This window comes from Dendropsophus ebraccatus, chromosome 7 (genome assembly GCF_027789765.1).
Source record: "Dendropsophus ebraccatus isolate aDenEbr1 chromosome 7, aDenEbr1.pat, whole genome shotgun sequence".
In the NCBI taxonomy this organism is placed as follows: Eukaryota; Metazoa; Chordata; class Amphibia; order Anura; family Hylidae; genus Dendropsophus; species Dendropsophus ebraccatus.
This window is the reverse complement of record NC_091460.1, coordinates 57,307,621-57,327,944: the sequence shown is the minus strand read 5'-3', so window position 1 is coordinate 57,327,944 and position 20,324 is coordinate 57,307,621. Positions and strand designations below refer to the sequence as shown.

Genomic DNA, 20,324 nt, shown 5'->3' with positions numbered 1-20,324 from the left:
CAGGACAACAAAGAGTTAATTTACAACTACATCACTGGGCTATCTCCTCTGACATTAGCACTGACCTTTCACACAGGTCCCGCTGTGTAATGCTTTTTGTTTTCTGCTGGCGACTAATCTCCCCCCTCCCCCCTCCCCTCTCCATAGGTTACACAGGACTTGACTGATGTAAAAGAGTCGAGATTTCCTGATAATGAGCAGTGGATGACAGAAAGGAGAGGAGGGGGGGACCTGGGTACTATTGATTTCTGCAAAAAAAAAAAAAAAAAGACTGACACTTTAAATGTGTATAAATCAGCTGGGGTGGTAATGATTGTTAGTGGCACCCAGCTCTATAATATATGCTTACTGCATTCCGCATTGATTTTGGGAGCAGCTGACTTTAGACGTAGCTTGCGGTTTATAAGGTTAATTATTGCCAGACTACACCTAGCTGTAATCTGTATATGTGCATCAGCTGATATTCATATATAAACTGGCCAGTCACATTATTGTAACCACTTCCTACTTTTGACATTGGCAACATGTAGCTCATGAAGTAAGTCGCGTGTCCTGAGGTGGCTTGGTGTGTGATAGGCTGTCAGAGCTGCAGAATATTATTGCCTTTTGTGCCAAGAGTGGCGGTATTTCTGAACCCGTGCAGTTTGTGAACTGATGTGGTGAGTGGAGAAGTAGCAGCAGTGCAAATAAGCAACATGGAGACTGCAAAGCATTTTACTGTGGAGCAGCTCACCACCATAATAAACTTCCAAAGACTACCTTGGCCTCCTAATTTTCCAGACTTAAACCATGTAAGCATCTGTGGGGCCTCCCTTATTGTCATGTTCACTCTGTGGATCCTCCCTTCACCCTCAAGCAGCTGTGTGATGCACTGCATTTAGCATAGCAGAGGCCACACTAGTACATAGGCATACATAATGTTAAGAGGTTGCTATTTATGTAGGCAAACCATTGCTTTAACTGTATTCCATGCATTAATGACACACACACACACACACACACACACACACACATACATATATATATAAAATCTATTAGAGATTACACTGCAGTTACATCTAGTAACTCACAGGGTAAGTTGTCTCTGGTTGCAATTGTTCCCTTTCCCTTCTTTGTCCCCAGTGGGATGATCCAGACATTACTTCCTTCCTTCCTTATCCCTCAACTTAGGTTCCAAATTCTTCCAGCTCTCCAGTTGCCTTTCTCTGCACTAAGTGACCCAAACTGTAATAATGCCCCCTTGGTATCTCACACTATGGGTAGGTAAGTGGGTTTGGTTGCCCATGTATATGTATATATTCCCTTTATCCAGGTCCCCCCCAGAATATAGTCTTACCTCCATAAAAAACAACAAAAAAACCTCCTATAGCTAATAATTAGGCCCACCCTTGTATGTAGTTTCCCCAGTTGATGGGTCCACCTTTTAGTTAATTTCCCTTGTAGCAAGGTCCTCCCAACATTCTGACTCCCACCCTGCACTTTACCTCCCACCCAACCCGAACAAAATAGGAAACTGTTCAAAACTGAGTGGTAGTTTGTTGCACCAGCTGGAGAGCCACAGGTTGGGGAACACTATTTTAATGCATCAAATAAGATGGTATTAGATCTTTGCACACAATATTATGCTACTAATGCTGTGTTGTTTTTTTTTCTTGTTACAGAAGCGACACAAAGCTGACAATTTCGTCAACAAGAAAATCACACAGGGTAAAGTCACAGTTCTCCAGTCTTCTTTTCACTTGGATCCTTAGATAAGATTGTAGCAGGTTATGGAGCCAGTCTTGTGACAAGGTCACGATGTACATGCTTCAGCTGGTTTCATTTTCAAGGGAAGAATTTACTGGCATGCAGCTGGAGTATGTTCTACATAGACGCAATGTTCCCTGAAGGATTCTAAGGATGTCTTAATCCTCCTAGTACACAAACAGACACACAGGCACTTCCTGCAGAGAAATGGGTTTCCTTAATGAGATATAAGAATATGAGAATTATTACATCCCAGCAGCTACACTGGTGAGACTAAATGCTGTAGTACACGGCACAATAATAAGGGGGATGCTAATGCTAACCTGTAAGTTCAGCACTCTCTTCCCCATCATGCTCTGCTCGCTGCCTGTGTTATTACATTTACAGACAGCAAGCAGTGAGGAGCCGGAGGGGCTGCCCGGACATTCTTTAGATGGTTTGGCTTGCCTATTAAAGTCAGTGGCGGTCTGCTGCCACCACACCTATTGCACAGAGCGTTGCCCAGCAGAAGTCACTGCAAAAATCGGGATCTTTAAATCGAATGTACCAGCGGTAAATCGATTTTCTGTTTTTACCATGAATAGACCGGCACAGGCATGCCGGTGCCGCGGTCCTTTTTTGAACTACGGCCCAGTTCCCACGCACAGCGCCAGTCTGTTACCGAGCTCTGGCCTGGCCTGAAGCACTGGAGGTGGCCCAGCCCGCCCTCAGTGGAAGGAAACCGCCTCCCCTGTGTGACGTGGCTCTATTGATTCTGATGGAGCTGTGTCATAGAGGGTAGGAGGTTTCCTCCCAATGTGGGCAGGCCCCAATGGGAGGAAAGGTTCAGAAAAAGTACCGCAGCCCCAGCATCCCTGTGCCGGTCTATTCATGGTAAAAACAGAAAAGCGATGTACCGCTAGTACATTCACATTAAGCATGTCACAAGATCATGATCTGCCGACATGGTACGTCGGCTGATCATGACCTTTCAGCATGTCCTATTACACAAAACGATTATTGACCTGAACAGCAAGTAATCTGCCAAGTAAGACCATTAATAGTTTTGTGTAACAGAGCCTTAAATATACAAAAATCTGTAGATTATTAGAATGGTGATCGTCCTTGATTGAACTTAATGGTCTCAAGTCTTTTGTCAACCATACAGTGTGTGTAGAAATGTAATTCTGGTTTAGTACATGATTGGACAAATGCTGCTTTTAAGGGATTTTCTTAGGGGTACCGCTGTCCCCGCAGTGTAAACTGATAACTCTTCTGCTGATACCCAGGTTGCTGGTAATATTGGGGTAGTTCACATGGTCTGCATTACCATAGCTTCTGTGTTTTCTTGTAGAAGGGTTGGCTTTAAGTGAAGATCCCAGTTTGATTTGCTATATCTTCCTTTTTTAGTAGCCTGTCCACAGCAGTTTGAACCTATCAATTATTTCTTTTACCTCGACAACCTTTTTAATCCATTGGAGGTTTAAGCTATTTACTTATAATATTTAAATCTGCAGGATGAAATCCACAGTGGATTTATGTGTATGCATACCCTATAGCAGTATATCCCTCTGAGCATGCGGATAATATACTGATTAGTTCAACCACTAGAACCTCCACGAATCTGGGAAGTTTAGTGTTCAGAAATGTTCTGTGGCCCCATAGAAATATTAGTGGAGCACTGGTCACACCAGTGTGATGCGAACTGTTGTATCTGGGGACAATTTTGTCCTGGTTTCAGGATCGGTGAGGTTCCTGGCAGTCTGACGCCCACAAATTGACATGTTGCCCACTATACTGTAAGAGCTCAGGTCATAAAGGAAAGCCTGAGATTTTTCCTCTCTTCAAATCCGTTTCAATGCTACAAAAACATGGCCACCTTTCCCCTTTTCTTGCCTCCAGATTGGGTGGGGTTTGAAACTCTGTTCCATTGAAGTAAATGGAGCTTAATTGCAAAACATGCCTGAACTGGAGACAAGAGTGGACAAGTTTTTGTAGCTCTGGATAACCCCTTTAAATCTCAAGTCCTACAGCTGTCCTGTCCTAGGTAGGTTGATGCCCTAATAAGGGACCAGAACCTAACCCTAACTCTGAACAAAAACCCTGAGAACTATTAGATGCTACCTGTGTCACTAGTATAGGAACCTATACAAGCTATGATTTGCTAGTGACCCAATACCTACTGTATGTAGTAAGTACAGGTATAATTTTTGGATTAGTGTTTCCTGACAGAGGTCAGTATTTTATATGTATACATTAGAAGTTATGTTTTACATTTCCTCTCTGTGATATATAGGAACATGTAGCCTCATGTGTCTTGCAAGTGAGCATGGGAGAAAAATAAACTTCATACAGCTGATGACCTGGGCAAGGTGCAACCCCATGGCCCCAGGGTCAAGTAGTACCAGCTAGTTTGTGCCATCCCCCATTTGTAGTTGTAACCTGTTGCATTTAACAACTAAACCATTAGAGTATAATAACTTCATTTCCAAGACTGTATTTATTTATTTTTTTTATTTTGATTTTTCTAAAGTCATTTGAAAAAGTCATAAGAAAAACCTTTCTCTTTTTGCCTTTCAGTTTTACGTAATGGAGCCTGGGAGATTGTGCACTGGGAAAAGGTTTGTTTCTCCTGCCCGTCTTGCTGCTTAGAGTACATGCTACCTGTTTTCAATAAAGCTTCATTGTCTCTGTGGAGCAATTAGAAATATCTGACAGCGAAGCACACAAGGACAACATATTTGTAGTGCTAGAAACATACTGTTCTGTGGAGAATAGGGAATTTGCGTTTGTAGCAGTTACATAATGACAATGTATAAAGAAACAAACTACAGCATCAAGAAGACCGTATAGAAAAGCATTGCAGCAGTGGGGAAAGATGCAATATGTTGAAATCATACTTTTTTGCTTAAAAATATTTTTCTTTTCTATTGTTTCAGTCAGCTTTGTTATTATTATAATATCCCATGTACTGCAGCAATGCAATTGCTTAAATATGTTGCACCTAGTGCCTTCAGGATGTGACCAGAGGAGCAGAGTAGTGCAGCCTGTCCAAAAAATCCAAGATTTTCCTTTATTGTCACACCGCTGCCAGCTGTCATTACTGTTCCATACATGTAATGTCAAAACCACAAGTCACATGAGAGGAGCATGACTGCTTTTGTGACACTATGAACAGCCTAAACATGTTTGTAGCCTTTTTACCCTGTGTAAAAAAAACTTGGTGAGGGCTTCAAAAGAATAGTGGAGTAGTAAGCCACCATTAATCATACTCCTTTCTCATCCAGGGCTGTTTTGTTAATGAGCTAAGCAAATGGGATAAGCAAATTTGCAGTACTAGCGAAGCGCTAGGCTCAGCCGGCTTCCTTTGAACTCCTCTCCTCTCCCGGTTTTCCAGGACTGGATCCAGCTTTTCCAGGCACCCAGAGAGGAGCGCCACAGAGTTCAAAGGGGACCGGCTTACAAGCTGACGTTGAACCTAGCTCTTCGCTTGTACTGTTAATTCGCTCATCCCTGGTGGGGACTTTACTGTTTCTATGTTTACATGTAGTGCCACCTATAGGTAGCACCATATATGTCAGTAATCCTTTTAAAGGTGTTCTCTGACAATTCTCTCCTGAACCAAAATCCCCCAAACATTATTGGGCTTACTAACCAATCCCCTGCATTCATTTTGAAGCCTCTGCCATGTTTCTATGCCGCCCTGATCGTCCTTCGGAATCTTTTGTAAATACTGTTCCAATTTCAGGTGCTGCTTGGGAAACTACACCTCCCGGCATGCTGCACGCCTTCTTTATTACTCCTTGGGATTTTAGTCAAAGAAGAGCCACCAATTGGTAAAGGGCTGTTTTTGAAGGGTTTTGCCTCTTGCCAGTATGGAAAGTATTGGCTGGCTGGTTGAGGTGTCTGTCACAGCTCTGAGAGAGGTACTGGTTCTTCTTTTTTTAAAGTTTTAGGCTGGGTTCACACTTAGTATTTTGGTCAGTATTTTTAGTCGACACACAAAATCTATATTGGGAAGATTTGCAACTTTTTCTTTGTGTGGGACCCATTTATGTTTTGGGCAAACAAAAATGAAAGAACGAAGGATCACAAAGCTATTTTTCAAACGAAGAACCTCTTAAATGCCATGTCAGCAATGTCTGTGACAGAGCCCTAGGCTTGTACATTTAAAGAGCGATTCTATCAGCCACTAAGATTTAAAATGGTTTCTGAATACCCTGTGGTATAAGAAAAATCACAACCCAGAAAGCCTGCAAAATCCCTTTTATCTAATGATCTTGTCTGCCAGGAACTTATGTGTATGACTGTAAAGAAATTCAGAGAAGCACTCTATAATGACGGAGATCAGAGAGCCTAGAATCTGTATGTCTACTTGAGATCTGACATTGGTGTTCTTTACACTTAAAGGACATCTTTTTAGGGATGAAGGCATACACTGATGGCTAGGTACAAAATCTTTTCTGCAGGTTTTTGTGATCTTGTAGCATTGAGAAGTATAGAGGGGGCCTTCCTCATTATGTGCTGGTCAGCTGTCCCATTCACCTGGTTGGTAATGCAAAGCTCTATAGATGCATTAACTTTTCATACATTCTGCAAAAAATATTCTCTGCAGTGCCACCTATACTGTAGGTAGCTACCCTACCTATATAGTGTATTACCTATTAAAGAGTCTTTACACGTGTATTCCAGAAAGATAAAAGATGTGTCAGTCACCATAAACAGTTGTTTGAAGAAACGTTTATTTGGATCTAGTCCACGCAACTTGCATGAGAAGGTAGAAGAAGCTAAGCTGGCGCGTTACAGCTTCTTATGCACATTATATAGACTAGATCCAAATAAGCTTTTCTTCAAGCAACTCTTAATGTCTTAATGATGAGTGCTGCATTTTTTTAATCTTTTGGGGTACTTGTGTTGCTTGCTTTAGATGATAGTGAGCACCACATTGTCTACTTTATGTGCATCAAGACAGCAGCACCCTTCCAATAGGAGTTGTTATATTGGTAGTAATGCCAGTCCAGACTTTCTTTTGGATCGGTAGCCTTAAAACATGACTAGGGATTTTAGCTGAACCATAAAGCCCATCTGTAGACTGCCGTTTTAGGGTTCTTGCCCTTCCCATGTTTCAGAGCAGGTTGGTATGAGAGGGTTTGTGGCTCACCTTGCAAAAATTCAGCGAATGTAGGGAGTCTTATAGGCAATGATTTCCAGGGGAGATGTATGCAAAGTAGCTCTCCAGAAAGTGGAAAGATGTCTCATAAGGTCGATTACCCTTTACATCAAGAATGGGGAACCTTTGGCAATCCAGTTGTGTTGCAAAACTACAATTCCCATCATGCCTTGACAGCTTCGGCCATGGGTCTCCAAACTGCGGCCCTCCAGCTGTTGCAAAACCACAATTCCCATAATGTTTGGACAGCTAAAGCTTTGGATTTGGCTGTCCAGGCATGATGGGAAATGTAGTTTTGCAACAGCTGGAGGGCCGAAGGTTTCTCATCCCTGCTTTAGGCCAATGTCTGACCTTTTCGCAGGGAGCATTGCCTGTAAGACTCCATACACAAGCTGGATCTTCTAATAGAGAGACATTTCTGGAAAATATCCCAAATTCCCGGAAATGTTGAGAATCTTGTAAATGAAAAGAATGTATTATGAGGGTGTGAGTTATAATGGTAGTGTAACAAAGAGAGATTACGGAGTGAATGGCTTGTTGTTCATTCGGTTTAATGGAAGTGCCAAGAGACACATCGAGCAGGAGGACGGATGGTAATGCAGTTATGTTAATGGCAGCGTAGATAAATCTTTAATGTGTTCTACTGAGTTCACTAACTGGAAATAATTGATATTCATTAAGACAGAGTATGGTAGCTTCTTATTTGCCTTCCCTGCTTCGTTTCACTGTTTTTGTCTTTTTCAAAAAGAGAACAGCAGTTCTTATGAATAAATAACATGGTAAACGTCATTGCTTTGGACTGAATTAGGATGTCGTATATACTGACACTTTTATGTACCATGCATGGCTGTATTTAAACTTTCTATTTCAGTGGATTATCTTAATGTTTAAAGTTTTCTTTGTGTGTTTTTTAATGTTTTATAAGGATGCAGTATAATGTTCTTCAAGGGGTTATCCAGTGTTAGAAAAACATGGCCCCTTTCTTCCAGAGACAGCACTACTCTTGTCTCCAGTTTGGGCGGGGTTTTGCAACTCTTTCATTGAAGTGAGGTTAATTGCAAACCACACCTGAATCGGAGACAAGAGTGGTGGTGGTCTCTAGAAGTGGGTGGCCATTATTTTGTAACCCCTTTAAATGTTTAGGGAGGTTTACACAGCTCAGTCATTGTGTGTACAGAGCCATGTGAAGTTCCCCGCATAGTTTATGTAGCTTTCTCCTTACATCCTTGCACAAGGAGATGTGGGGGCAACTATGCTTTTATAGCTGATCATTGGGAGGAATTGGTCTGTTTAGCTGAAAATAATCCCACACTGCCAATATAACAACTATTCTTCATCTCTTCATATCTGTTCTTAACTGATCATCACCTCATGGCCATAGCCAGTGACTGGTTGAGAGGGCAAGTGAGAGTGTAAACACCAGGACTGGAAAACAGATATGCGGGGAAAGTTTTCCACTTTTAAAGTCTATGCACAGTTAGGGCCTGTTCACACTTCAGACCTGTCAAATTTTTGAGCTGAGAGGCATGGAGAGCAGAGGCACATGAGGCCCCCCATTGATAGAGACAGCAGGCGGGATTCAGTGTGGAGTCCGCAGGGGTTCCGAGCTGAATCTTTGTGCTGATACCGTTGTGTGAACAGGCCCTTAAGTATCAATCTGCAAGTTTGTTCTCATTTTGTAGGACATTGCCAGGACAATTTCAGTAGTTTGTACAAAGGGACATACAGTATTTATTGGCTGAAAAAATCTAGTGAGAAAGAGGCAGAATATCACCAAGGATTTATATCAGTTTTCCTGGCACAATAGTCCCTGGTATATTATTGGAAGTATCTCATCCAGTACACCTGACAAGCATACTTTGAGGCAAAAGAATTAAAGGAAAATCAAAGCGGGTATGCATAAAATCAACCGCATCAGTCCAATCTATGAAGTTTTATTAAGTAATGGGTCTTCATTTTTTTTACATTCATATTTGAATTTTACTGTGTGGATTCTGCATGTTTCTTGTAGTCTGACTGCATTTACTTTGCAGGAGGACCACCCTAGTTCTGTCTGTGCTAAATTCTGTGACCGGCCTAAGCTCGGCGTACAGTACATTGCAATTGGCCTTTATAGAGGTAGACAGTCAAAATGGTGATGAGTCATAAAGCTCGGTGCTCCCTTAAGAATCAGAAGTTCCATCAATGTGTTTGGCTGAGGCTTAATAGGTTCTCTCCAGGTAGCTGACCTTACTAGATTCTCATTGCACAGCCACATGACCAGGATGTACTGCGTATTTATAGCCTCTGCTTCTTGTACTAAGGCTGGGTGTCAGCTGTACTTTATATTAGCAGCTTGTAAAGAAATGCTCCGTTCTGCCATGCAGACTTTAGAATGAATTCCTTTGTAACATTTACTAAATAAACCGAACTCCATTATCTTCTATTTGTAAGTCCAATAAGGCCATTCGTTTCTGCAGAGTATCTGGTGATATAGAGGTTCTTAGACATTGTTGCTTTTGGAATGCACCTGGTACATCAGTTTCCATATGGCTGTGTATGGAGAGAAGCTGCTAAACCTAACTTATACACATTGTATGACTGTCCACTCTCTATTGCAAGCCCCACAGGGACTGCTTCTTAGTTTTCCCATTGTTACATCCCCATATCTATATATAACAAGGCAGACGTGATATTTATAGTCTGAAATAGCTGAGCAAAAGCCCCTCTCTAAGCATTTTCCCATTTGCATTGTTGCCGTTTATAGCAGAGACTTCATCACTTAGCCGGAACCATCATGTGGGAGGCAGCACTATTTTTCCTGTCAGATTTCATGGAGTCTATACAAAGCCTTGTAACATACAGTACTAGCTTAGAGCTTAGCATCTCAACCTGCTACTTATATCCCAGAAAGTAATTTTCAAGTCTTCAGGTAAATACTGTTATGCTGTGGCTGGAGTACTATTTGAAAGACTCAGGGTTACTGTAATATAATTCTTTTAAGGAAAATAAAATTCACCAAGTGCCCATTTAAACCGCTTTAAGAAGTGATTGTCATGGACTGTGGCATCTAGGTGGTTACATTGACTGGATTAGAGCTAGCTCAGATGCTGACTGCAGAAACATCCTTAAAGCCACCATAATATGTACCTCACAGGGCATAGAAGGTCGGAGTCTTACTGTCTCCATTGAAGAATACAACAACTAAAAAACATAAAAATGCTTCACAGAAACAGCAGCATTATGCTGTGATGTAAGCACAGCAATAAAAGCTATTTGACTGCACCATGTGAATAAACCCTAAGCGTGTACACTGCTCTTAACTTTTATTTACAATAAAAAGGATAACTCTAGGGTATTGGCTTACAAGATTTGTCTTTAGCAAATAGTGGCTACAATCTCAGGATACTAATTGCTATATAGAATTAGGAGAATTTAGCCAGGCCAAGGCTATTTACTACCTTGCCACTATGCTGACAATTCTTTACCCAGGTCTGCAAAAAAATGAAGAAAAAAAAACAGCTCAGTCTTTGTAAAATGATCTGTGCTTCTCTGGCAGAATCCCATCAAGAAGGCAACGCTGCTGTATGATGGGAACAAGGCGATGGCGCATAGTCACATTGACACAATCCCGTCCTCAATAATGCATCACTGTTCAGCCCCACAGAACATCAGAGCCCGAGGACAAGGGGACGTAATTGAGTTTTGTTACTTGAATAGATGCAGTTTTCTCTCACTTAAATAAAAAGCTGGCTGCTTTATTATTCTATCTGGAAAGACTCGGTCTTGGGGCTTATGCGAGATAACAGTCAACTGTAAAGCGCTCTGGGCTCAGACATTCAACTTTTAAGACCTCAGCAATGGGTTAGGTTTTTATATCAAATTTTGTAAGAAAGCATCAAAAGTTCAGGTTGGTGTGTAATGATTTTTTTAGTACGTGCATGTCTAATGTACAAAGAAGTAGCAGTCCAGACAGCTCACCTTCTGAAAGTGGTGCATGGCAGCAATATCCCGAAATAGGCAGAAATACATGTAAAAAGCGCCGCTGTTCTGCACTGAAAAGCCAACCTTTATTAGTCCATCAAAACATTGGCAAACAAATAGTACACATGCATTTCAGGTCACTTTATGGTCATAGAAATATATATACACAGTCTTGTGTGTGCGTTTATGCATATACTAAATAAATAAATCTAGTAATAATATGTAGTAATATGACCATGAGTAGGGGCACCCCAGCCTGAAACACATGTTTTTTTTTTCTCCATGTGAACTACCTCCTCTGTTATGCAGGTCCACTCCAAAGTAGCCAATGCAAATAAAGGTGGTCTTTTAGCTACAGAGGAGAGTGCTGGCTGTTACATGTATTTCTACATGTTGGTTACATAGACATCCAGTACCATGGGTGTGATTTTACAGGTGTGTGTTTTCTCTTGTGTTTACTCCGCTCTGCAGGGAAAGTTCTGCATACATTTGTTGCACTTAAAGGGAAAGTGAAATTCTTTTATTTCCATTGTTCACTGAAGTATCATTTACGGTATCCAGAGGGGACATGGGATTCTATCAGATTAGCTAGCACTGTGGCCCTTGTATTCTTGGGACTGTAATTGGTCTACACTGTAGGTGTTACACAGCTTTGGTAAATCTGCCTTCTAATAATACACTCCAGCGGTCTAGGTACTTCCATGTAACACATACAACAAGTGTATGACCAGGCAGTACGCACAGACATGTATTTGTGCCCAATCGCACATGGATCAAAGTGGCATTGGGACCCCAGAGGGATAGGTCATCTGTTTGTGGCTTGACTAGTCGGAAGTAATGTCCAACCTCAAGGGTGCCATGAGGGTTCTCATGATGGTCTTCCTTATCTTTATTAACGTGGATCCATTTTAAATATGTAAGAATTGGATAACTTTATAAGACTGTGTTGCCCTAGCGTCCTATCTATATATGTTTTATATGAAGCAATAGTGCAGTATCCCAGTCTATAGGAATGCTGATATAAATTATATTGTGACCAGTAGTGTTTTGCATAATTGTAATAAGTTGCATAATTGATAGCATGTTGTCATACTCCTTTTATATTATAAACATTGTATGATTTGGTGAATAAAGCTTCTCAGCTTTCACTGCAGAATTGAAGAAAGAGCTGCAGTTCTTTCCTACTATTCCCAGTATAGTGATTGTTCTGGAGCGCTGGAGCCTGACGCTGCGCCCACCGCTGACCTGTGGATGAGCTGCTGCTCCATGTGTTTGCACTGCGGTTGTGCTGCTGATTTCTAGCTTGTCTTTGTAAGCAGATCATGGGGGATGTCTGATACCGGACCTGTGATGATCAGCTAAATAAGAGGCTCTTTATCTCTTTACAATATGGTTTTGGTTAATAAGCAAAAGCTTAACCCGTTGTGGTCACCCATTTTTTTTTTAAGAAACTGATAAAGTCAAGATTGATATAACCAGATAGAATTTGTAGTAGACCACCCACATTTTGCATCAGAAAGTGGTCTTCTATAAATAAAAGCACAAAACTCTGGTTGTTTCAGGGTGCAGTGCAATGAACTCTGCTCCCCTTGCTTATTCTGTACCATTGCCTTCACTGTTCATTAGGATGCATGTATTCTATGTATGTATAATATTCTTGCTATTAACATGAGTTACAGATTATTAACCGGTTGCCAGTTTCTTTCAGGTAAATGTTGGCGATATAGTTAAAATAAATGGCACAGAGTATATACCCGCAGACATTATACTTCTCTCATCAAGGTAGAGATGCCCAATGTTGCTAACTCTATGAAGTCTGGTTTCTCTACTGTTTTGGCCTCCATTATGACAAGGAAATAAGGATGAACTCTGTGTAGCATGAAAATGTACTGACTGGAAAATACTATTATAGAAAAAGAAACCTGCTGGAAAACAATTGGCCTATTGCTTCAGTACATGCCGGCACACTGTAACAAAAGTCAGCCATTCATCAATGTTTGTCATTATTTCCTTGAGATGGTACAAGTCAATCCATTCATAATCCAATGTGTTTTCAGATTCTGCTTCACAACTGGGTCTATAGAGTATGTGTATGAATTTTGTCCTATGGTTTCTTTTTTTTTTTAGACAAATGAATATTTGGTTCATCAGCAGATTAGACAAATCTAACCTTCCAATATGTCCCTATTGCACAGGAGATGCCAAGGAAGAAGAGTGTGTCTTACCTTCCTCCTCTGGGTCATTCTGATGCAGTTAGTCATGTGCTCTGCGGTCCGGTGAGACCATTAGGAACCCTGCCCTGCCCCTATTGTGCCAATCCGGCCCACCCCTTTGTGATGATTATGAATGGAGCGGGCTGGATTGGCACTACTGGGGCAGGGCAGCGCTCCTAGCGGTCTCACCGGACCGTGGAGCACAGGATCAGCTGCACTAGAGTGACGCCAAGGAGAAAGATAAGAGAAATACCTTCCTCCTCAGCATCTCCTGTGCAGTAGGGACATAGCAGGTTAGATTTGTCTAACCTGCTCATAGTTCCCCCTTAAGAATTCTCCACCCTTTTGGGGTGATCACAACGACAGGATACAGATTGAGCAACATCCTCCAATCCCAACTCAACCCTTGCCTGCTGCACTAGTTCCATCAGTAGGGGAGAAGTACAACATCTCGCAGGTCATTCCAGCATGCCCCAGCCTGATCACATGAAACATGAATAGGTTATATCTCTGGGACCCACACCTATCTCAATATCAATGCATTTCCACGCATTAATTTCCTAATAGTGGCCATGAAGAAGGACTTTAACAGACTAAAACATGTTGGTTTCTCCTTTTTCCCCCATCATGATTGCGCTGATTATTTTCTGCTGTATACCTTCTTGGGTAATATGTATTCTCTTGGCTTTGCAGGAAGGACTGGCATTTTTATGTGGGAGTGCTGGTCTACTTGCATATGTTTGCTTGTGAAAAGAGCCTTAGGAAAGTCCTAAAAGGATTTTCCAGGCTTTGGCTCTGTCGGACACTCTTCTGCAGATTCCATCACATTTTGACAGAAGAACTAGCTCAACAAGCAGTGCAGTCCCCCCCCCCCCCCACAAACTCCAGAATAAGTTGCTGGGGTCCTTCAGATGCCATTGGTGTATCATTATACTGAAATCTTTTGTATCCTCATACAACCCCATTTTATCAGACCCTGTGGCTGTAAGGTCTGACAAGCTGCCATCTTTCCATCTGTCACTAGTCTACTCTTACTGCGCACCTCTGAAGTTTCACAGGCTCTGCATGCCAGACTGTTTGCAATTCCCTGTCATTCCAGTGAAGTTTACAAGGAAAGATGCGGTGCGCTCATTGTACCATGGCATTTTTGCTCAAGACCCAGTTAGGAAGCGAAGATGAAAACGTCAATCTTTATTTTATTATTCTCTAAATTTCCTGCTTAACACTTCAATTCTGTCTTTTTTGGTGTCTGTTTCCTTTGTGTTTTCCATCATCTCTCCATTCTGATTATGTTCGTATTGGGACACATAGGTGGCTATAGGGGAGATAGTGAAAGTGACCAATGGGGAGCATCTCCCAGCTGATCTCATCAGTCTGTCTTCAAGGTCAGAGAAATGGCGGAGCCAACCATGTGCAAGGGGGTCCTCTTATTTTTATACATCCTGTATACCAAAAAATAGATACATTACATAATTGCAGCTGTAATAATACATGGTAACTAGCCAACCTGTCGTCTCTCCTGACATTGATGCTGCAGTAAATAATTGTATTACCCATTTTCTGGAGCATCTTACCTGAAATTCTGTGTTTTCTTATTCCTCTGTTCTTCCTAGAGGATTATGAATAAAATGGACAACTAGGAGTTACCAATTGTGGGTGTGTCCCTACACTTTCTATCCCCATTCATGACACACTCCTTTTATTCATAAGGTATTGGGTAGAATAACAAAGGACCAGGGGAATACAGAAGTCTAAGAAGGTGGTCCAGAATATTTTTTTTCCATGTGGAATACAGGCGTATACTAAAATAGAGAGGTCAGGGGAAACGACAGATGCTTTTAAAAATGTGCTTTTCTAATTCATCTAATGCCAATATTAAAAGTGATGATCCAACTTTAAGTATTTTTATTATACATATAGAATATACGCACACACGCATTAGTACATGGTCACACATTCAGCATTTGACAAGGATTTAGACTCCGCTTCCATGGCTATATCTCTTTATCCACTGACATTTTTCTACATCTAAGGCGAGTGAATGGGGTATTCTATACCCAGCTCATATTCAGCACAATTCTTTCCACATGGAATATGCAGCTGCACATAAGCCCCACTTAATAACAATGGGGGCTAATCCTCATGTGGATCTAGATCCACGGTAGAAATCAATGTCGACTATGGATTTCTACCCCAAATCCTCTTGTAAAGTACATGTCATCTGTAACCAGGACATGTGAACATACCTTGATAGAAGAAAGACTATCAAAATGAAAACCAGTCTGAGGGTTTTCTACATTTTCTGTACAGAATCTAGAGGATCCCTTGCACAGAACAGATAATCTAATGTGTAGCATGTTAGCAGCTCAGCCTGACTGGCGCTTACCTCTGCATGTATGTGTAAGGCACAGGCACTTGGCTTTTACTGATCCACACTCATGGCTATTGGCTTTCTTTTTCCTGTCTTGCATTTAATGTGCTTGCATGTTTTTAACATCATTTTGCTAACTTGTCTTGAAGAAATGTATTTGTTGATATGACAGATTTTAATTTGCATGCTTGTTTGAGGGAGAATGCAGTCAGCACATGTCATGCTGTATTTAAATGCATGGTGGTTATAATCTGCTTACAATGATGTGCTACCCACCTTATTCTATGATTCCTGTGAACAGTTCAGCAATATAGTTATGTCCTTATGGCTGTCCTACCAGCCTAGCACTATACATGTAGTCACTAGGGTGGTACCAGTGCTTTGTGATTCTGTGCAGGAGATACTGTATTTGATCCACTCCTTGTCTCTGACTATATGAGTTATAAATTGAGTTGTAATACACTTGTATGAAGTCAGCCTTATATTGCTGATGATGCAGTAAATCTAGTTTTAAAGAGGCCCTAATATAGATGCACATCTAACTTACCCCATATCATCTTTGCATTGGGTATTCACAGTACACCTATGGAACAGAAACACCATTTACGTGTTTTTACCATTTATCTTATATGCCCTTTTAATCTGTACCCAACACTGTTACAGGAATCCAATAAAGGGTTATTCTCATCTTATACATCTATGGCAAATGCACAGGATATCCCATAAATACCTGATGCCTCTGGAATCTATACCTGGGGCGGGTAGGTCACATCCATTTGCAGTGGTCATGCTCTGTATTGGCAAGGACTTCAGAAGAGAAGGATTTAGGGGTAGCGATTTCTCACAGCCTTAAAATGAGTCACCAGTGTGGCCAGGCTGTAGGAAAAGCTAATCAGCTAATGAGCTGTACAGCTAGAGGTATAACTAGTAGGAAGAGGGAGATTGTGACCCCGCTGTATAGAGCTCTGGTGAGACCACATCTGGAATACTGTGTCCAGTTCTGGAGACCTCACCTAAACAAAGATATTGATAAAATAGAACAGGTCCAAAGACCAGAGACAAAAATGGTGGAGGGTGTGAGGCATAAACCATATCAGGAAAGACTTAAGGATTTGAATCTGTATAGTCTGGAGGAAAGACGGGAAAGGGGGGACATGATGAAAACTAGGGATGGTCTGAAACTGCCGAGGTTCGGGTTCGTATGAGCGGGTGGTTACAGCGGGAGGACCGCCTGGAAAACTGGGATACAGCCTATGGCTATGGTTGTATCCCAGTTTTCCAGGCGGTCCTCCCACTGTATCCACCCTCTCCATGGAGCGGGCAGACAGCGGGAATCATTACCGAGAGTTCGGGTTCGTACGAACCCGAACTGAACTCTGTTCGGACCATCCCTAATCAAAACCTTTAAGTATGTTAAAGGTCTAAATAAGGTTCATGAGGGAAGTGTTTTTAATATGAAACTGAACTAAAGAACAAGAGGGCACAGTGAGAGGTTATCTGGGGGAAAGATCAGAAGCAACAAAAGAAAATGGTACTTAAAGAGTTGTAGATGCTTGAAACAAACTTCCAGCAGATGTGGTAGATAACTCTATAATAACAGATTTTAAACATGCCTGGAATAGACATATATCTATCCTAAGATAATAAGAAGGGAACTAATATAAGGGCAGACTAGATGGACCAATATTCAGTTTTCTTTGTTTCTATGTAACAGGTAAAATCTGGGTTAGGGGATCCCTGTTCTGGAGATAGGTGGGATTCCCCTCTTTCAGACATTTACTTTATATCCTGTGGGTATGCTATAGATGTTAAATGTTGGAATAACCCTTTAAAGTAAAATGGATACATTTGAGCACTGTCTGAAGTTTAGCTTACAGCTGGCTAACCTTTTTATTTGCCTGCCAATGCAGCTTGTAATTTAATGCCTTTTCTTCTGCAGTTTGTGGGAAGCGTGTTCTGCATTTACTGTAAAAAAAAAATATTAAATAAATAATGAAAACAAAGTCTTTATTTTTACATATACTATGTTTATTGGTCCTTATATATGGTTTATTTTACCCCAGTGAGCCACAAGCCATGTGCTATATTGAGACCTCAAACCTTGATGGTGAGACCAATCTTAAAATCCGGCAGGTATGTGATAATGAATTGCTGTTCTCTTTACAACAGTAAAAAATATGTTAAAGAAGCACTCCAAAAATATTTGGAGTCTCTTCAATGTGCTTATGTTCTGGAGTTCTGTCTACTGTATGTGTAATAAATAGAGATGAGCAAACCTTGAACATGCTCGAGTCCCTCCGAACCCGAACTTTCGGCATTTGATTAGCGGTGGCTGCTGAACTTGGATAAAGCTCTAAGGCTATGGGGAAATCATGGATATAGTCATTGGCTGTATCCATGTTTTCCAGACAACCTTAGAGCTTTATCCAAGTTCAGCAGCCCCAGCTAATCAAATGCCAAATGTTCGGATCGACTCGAATCCGAACCCGGTTCGCTCATCTCTAGTAATAAATGATAGATCATTGACATAGACCTTCTGTCCCCTGACTCATACTCTAGAGCAGTGCTTCTCAAACTGTGAGGTGAGACACTGTGTCTCACCAGTGAGGCGCCCCCTAGTTGTTGGTGAGGGACAGCTGGTGAGGCGGTTTTTACAAAAGTTTTATTATAGGCTGCAAAAATCTCTGGTTTAGCAACATTATTGACTCATTTTGTGCTCATTTTAATGTTATGCAGAGATTAGGAGACAAGTGAAGGGTAGACTGAGCAATAGTTTTATATTTTTAGTTGGACTTCTACCACAAATGGTGAGGCCCCAGCATCCTCTTGGTCAGTCTGGTTAGGCCCAGGCATCACTGTTGGGTGAGGCTTTAGTAGAAAAAGTTTGAGAAGCACTGCTATAGAGCACCATATTATGCAACATCAATTATTGTGATAGATTTCTCTTCTCAGCTCTTACAAGCATAAGGCTAGAGAATCTGCACACAAAAGACAGATATTGTTAGCTAGGGAAGCCTTATTAACTCTGCAGCTACTCACCTACTATATCACTGCACTCCTGCTTCATTAGATAAGGCAGAATTGATTTCCTCGGCAGCAGTCTGTGTGTGTGTGTGGGGGGGGGGGGACACTTGGAGTTGTGTGTCTAAGAGCTGCCAGGTGGGATCTAATAGGTAGCAATGTTATCCTGTAGTTCATAGGAAATCGGCCACACAGGAGAGACTAGCATCCTGTGTACACATTAGAGCATAAACTAAATAGACATGAGTAAAAAAGTAAAACTAGCGCTCAAGTGGCCCAAAATGTGAAACTGCATGTACTCACTCTACAAGGGGGACACATTAGAGCATGTAATTTACTAGTAGTAAGATGGGAGATCGCATTACACAGCTAAGGCATCAATATGATCTCTCACAGACTGCTGCAATTTTTTATCACCCATATTGGCGTCACTATAGTGGGCCACAACTAAGTCATCCCAGTGCAGATATGTAAAGTGGTGGGGAACCGAACAATGGCAAGAAGAGAATGGTGAAGGGATTCTAAGCTTCCATGCACCCAAATAAATTTGAGCATCTTGCAAAGGGCAGAAAACTTGTATATAAGAATGCAGCCCAGTCTATAGAAACAATCTAGGGTAATTCACACTTATTAATATGGTGAACTTCTTTACTGTCTTAGAGCATATCTCACATGAGCCTTTACTTTAGGGTCTGTTTACACTAAGTAAATGTGGCAGAGATTTCTGCCGCAGAATCCTGCCTCAGTGTGCCATACCCTGTCTATGAGAGGGCTTGCATGCCTCCACTCCAGCTGCAAAGAATTGACCTGCTACATTTACTCAGTGTGAGCATGCCCTTATAGTTCTGAAACACTGTCCTCGAAAAGTAGAGACAGGAGTCAAGAATATTTCTTATTGCAAAGTAATTTCTACTTTATACACTGGTAACAGGGGAAGTTTGGGGCATATTATTGGCCCTCCTGAGTCCATCATGAATTCTGGATACATGTGGGCCGTTGTGGCAGTCCCCTGCGGCACCAATTCTCCAATATCCAGAATTCATCAGTCCAGTCATTCATTCACTCTGCAGAAAGGAATCTTCTGGTAGTGCATAGACAAAATTAAGGGGGAGGGCACATCAGCACATCACTTCCTCCTAACAATAAACTTTTGGCTTCATACATTTCCCTTTTTTTTGTTTCTAGGGTCTGTCCCTGACAGCAGACATGAAGGACATTGACACCTTGATGAGCTTATCTGGCAGAATCGAATGTGAAAGCCCAAATAGGCATCTGTATGATTTCAATGGAAACATCAGGCTTGATGGCCAAGGGTAAGCATGAAACAAGTGAAAATCTTTGACATTGACTTTTTTTTTATACCATTAGAAGAAATGGCAATTTTTATCATCTGCTTTTTAAGTGGAATTAAAACTATGTATATTAGGAAATTGTGACATTTCAATATGTATCATATAAACTTTTGCTGAAGCAGTATATACCCATTTTAATTGTCTATCCCATAATTCAGAATGTTTGATTGTTAAACCATATAGAGCAGAAGCTGAAGACCATGATGCACTTGGTTTATACTAATATTACAGTCACCTTTGACTGTCTGACTGTTTGGTTTAGTATTATGTTACGTGTTTGTGATAACATGAATGAATAAAGGTCAGTTTATCCATGATATGAAAAGTCCTATTGAATTTCACTAATATCACATGCAGCTAAATCTGAAAAGCCTGACGTCTGCTGGCCTTTCATAGGAGAGTCCTATATTGCAGTTAGTCATCTAAAGCTATGGCCATGTACTGTATGAAGCTAGAGCAAATGGAAACTGGGAGTATTGTTACGGTTTCTACCCTCACCTACTATCCTT

The 20,324-nt window shown here is 41.2% G+C and overlaps 1 protein-coding gene across 5 annotated transcripts in view; it reads left to right on the top strand.

Moving 5' to 3' along the window:
* Positions 1-20,324, top strand: part of ATP8A1 (ATPase phospholipid transporting 8A1) — a 151,009-nt gene that overhangs the window by 44,151 nt on the left and 86,534 nt on the right. For 3 of the 5 annotated variants that reach the window (XM_069977579.1, XM_069977577.1, XM_069977580.1), the window contains exons 6-10: positions 1,662-1,707; positions 4,306-4,346; positions 12,567-12,640; positions 17,506-17,575; positions 19,649-19,776. In XM_069977579.1, the coding sequence (XP_069833680.1) occupies positions 1,662-1,707; positions 4,306-4,346; positions 12,567-12,640; positions 17,506-17,575; positions 19,649-19,776 (359 nt within the window). Of the gene's footprint in view, positions 1-1,661; positions 1,708-4,305; positions 4,347-12,566; positions 12,641-14,382; positions 14,457-17,505; positions 17,576-19,648; positions 19,777-20,324 lie in introns of all 5 variants that reach the window. The other 2 variants (XM_069977578.1, XM_069977581.1) reach the window with 2 other exon arrangements.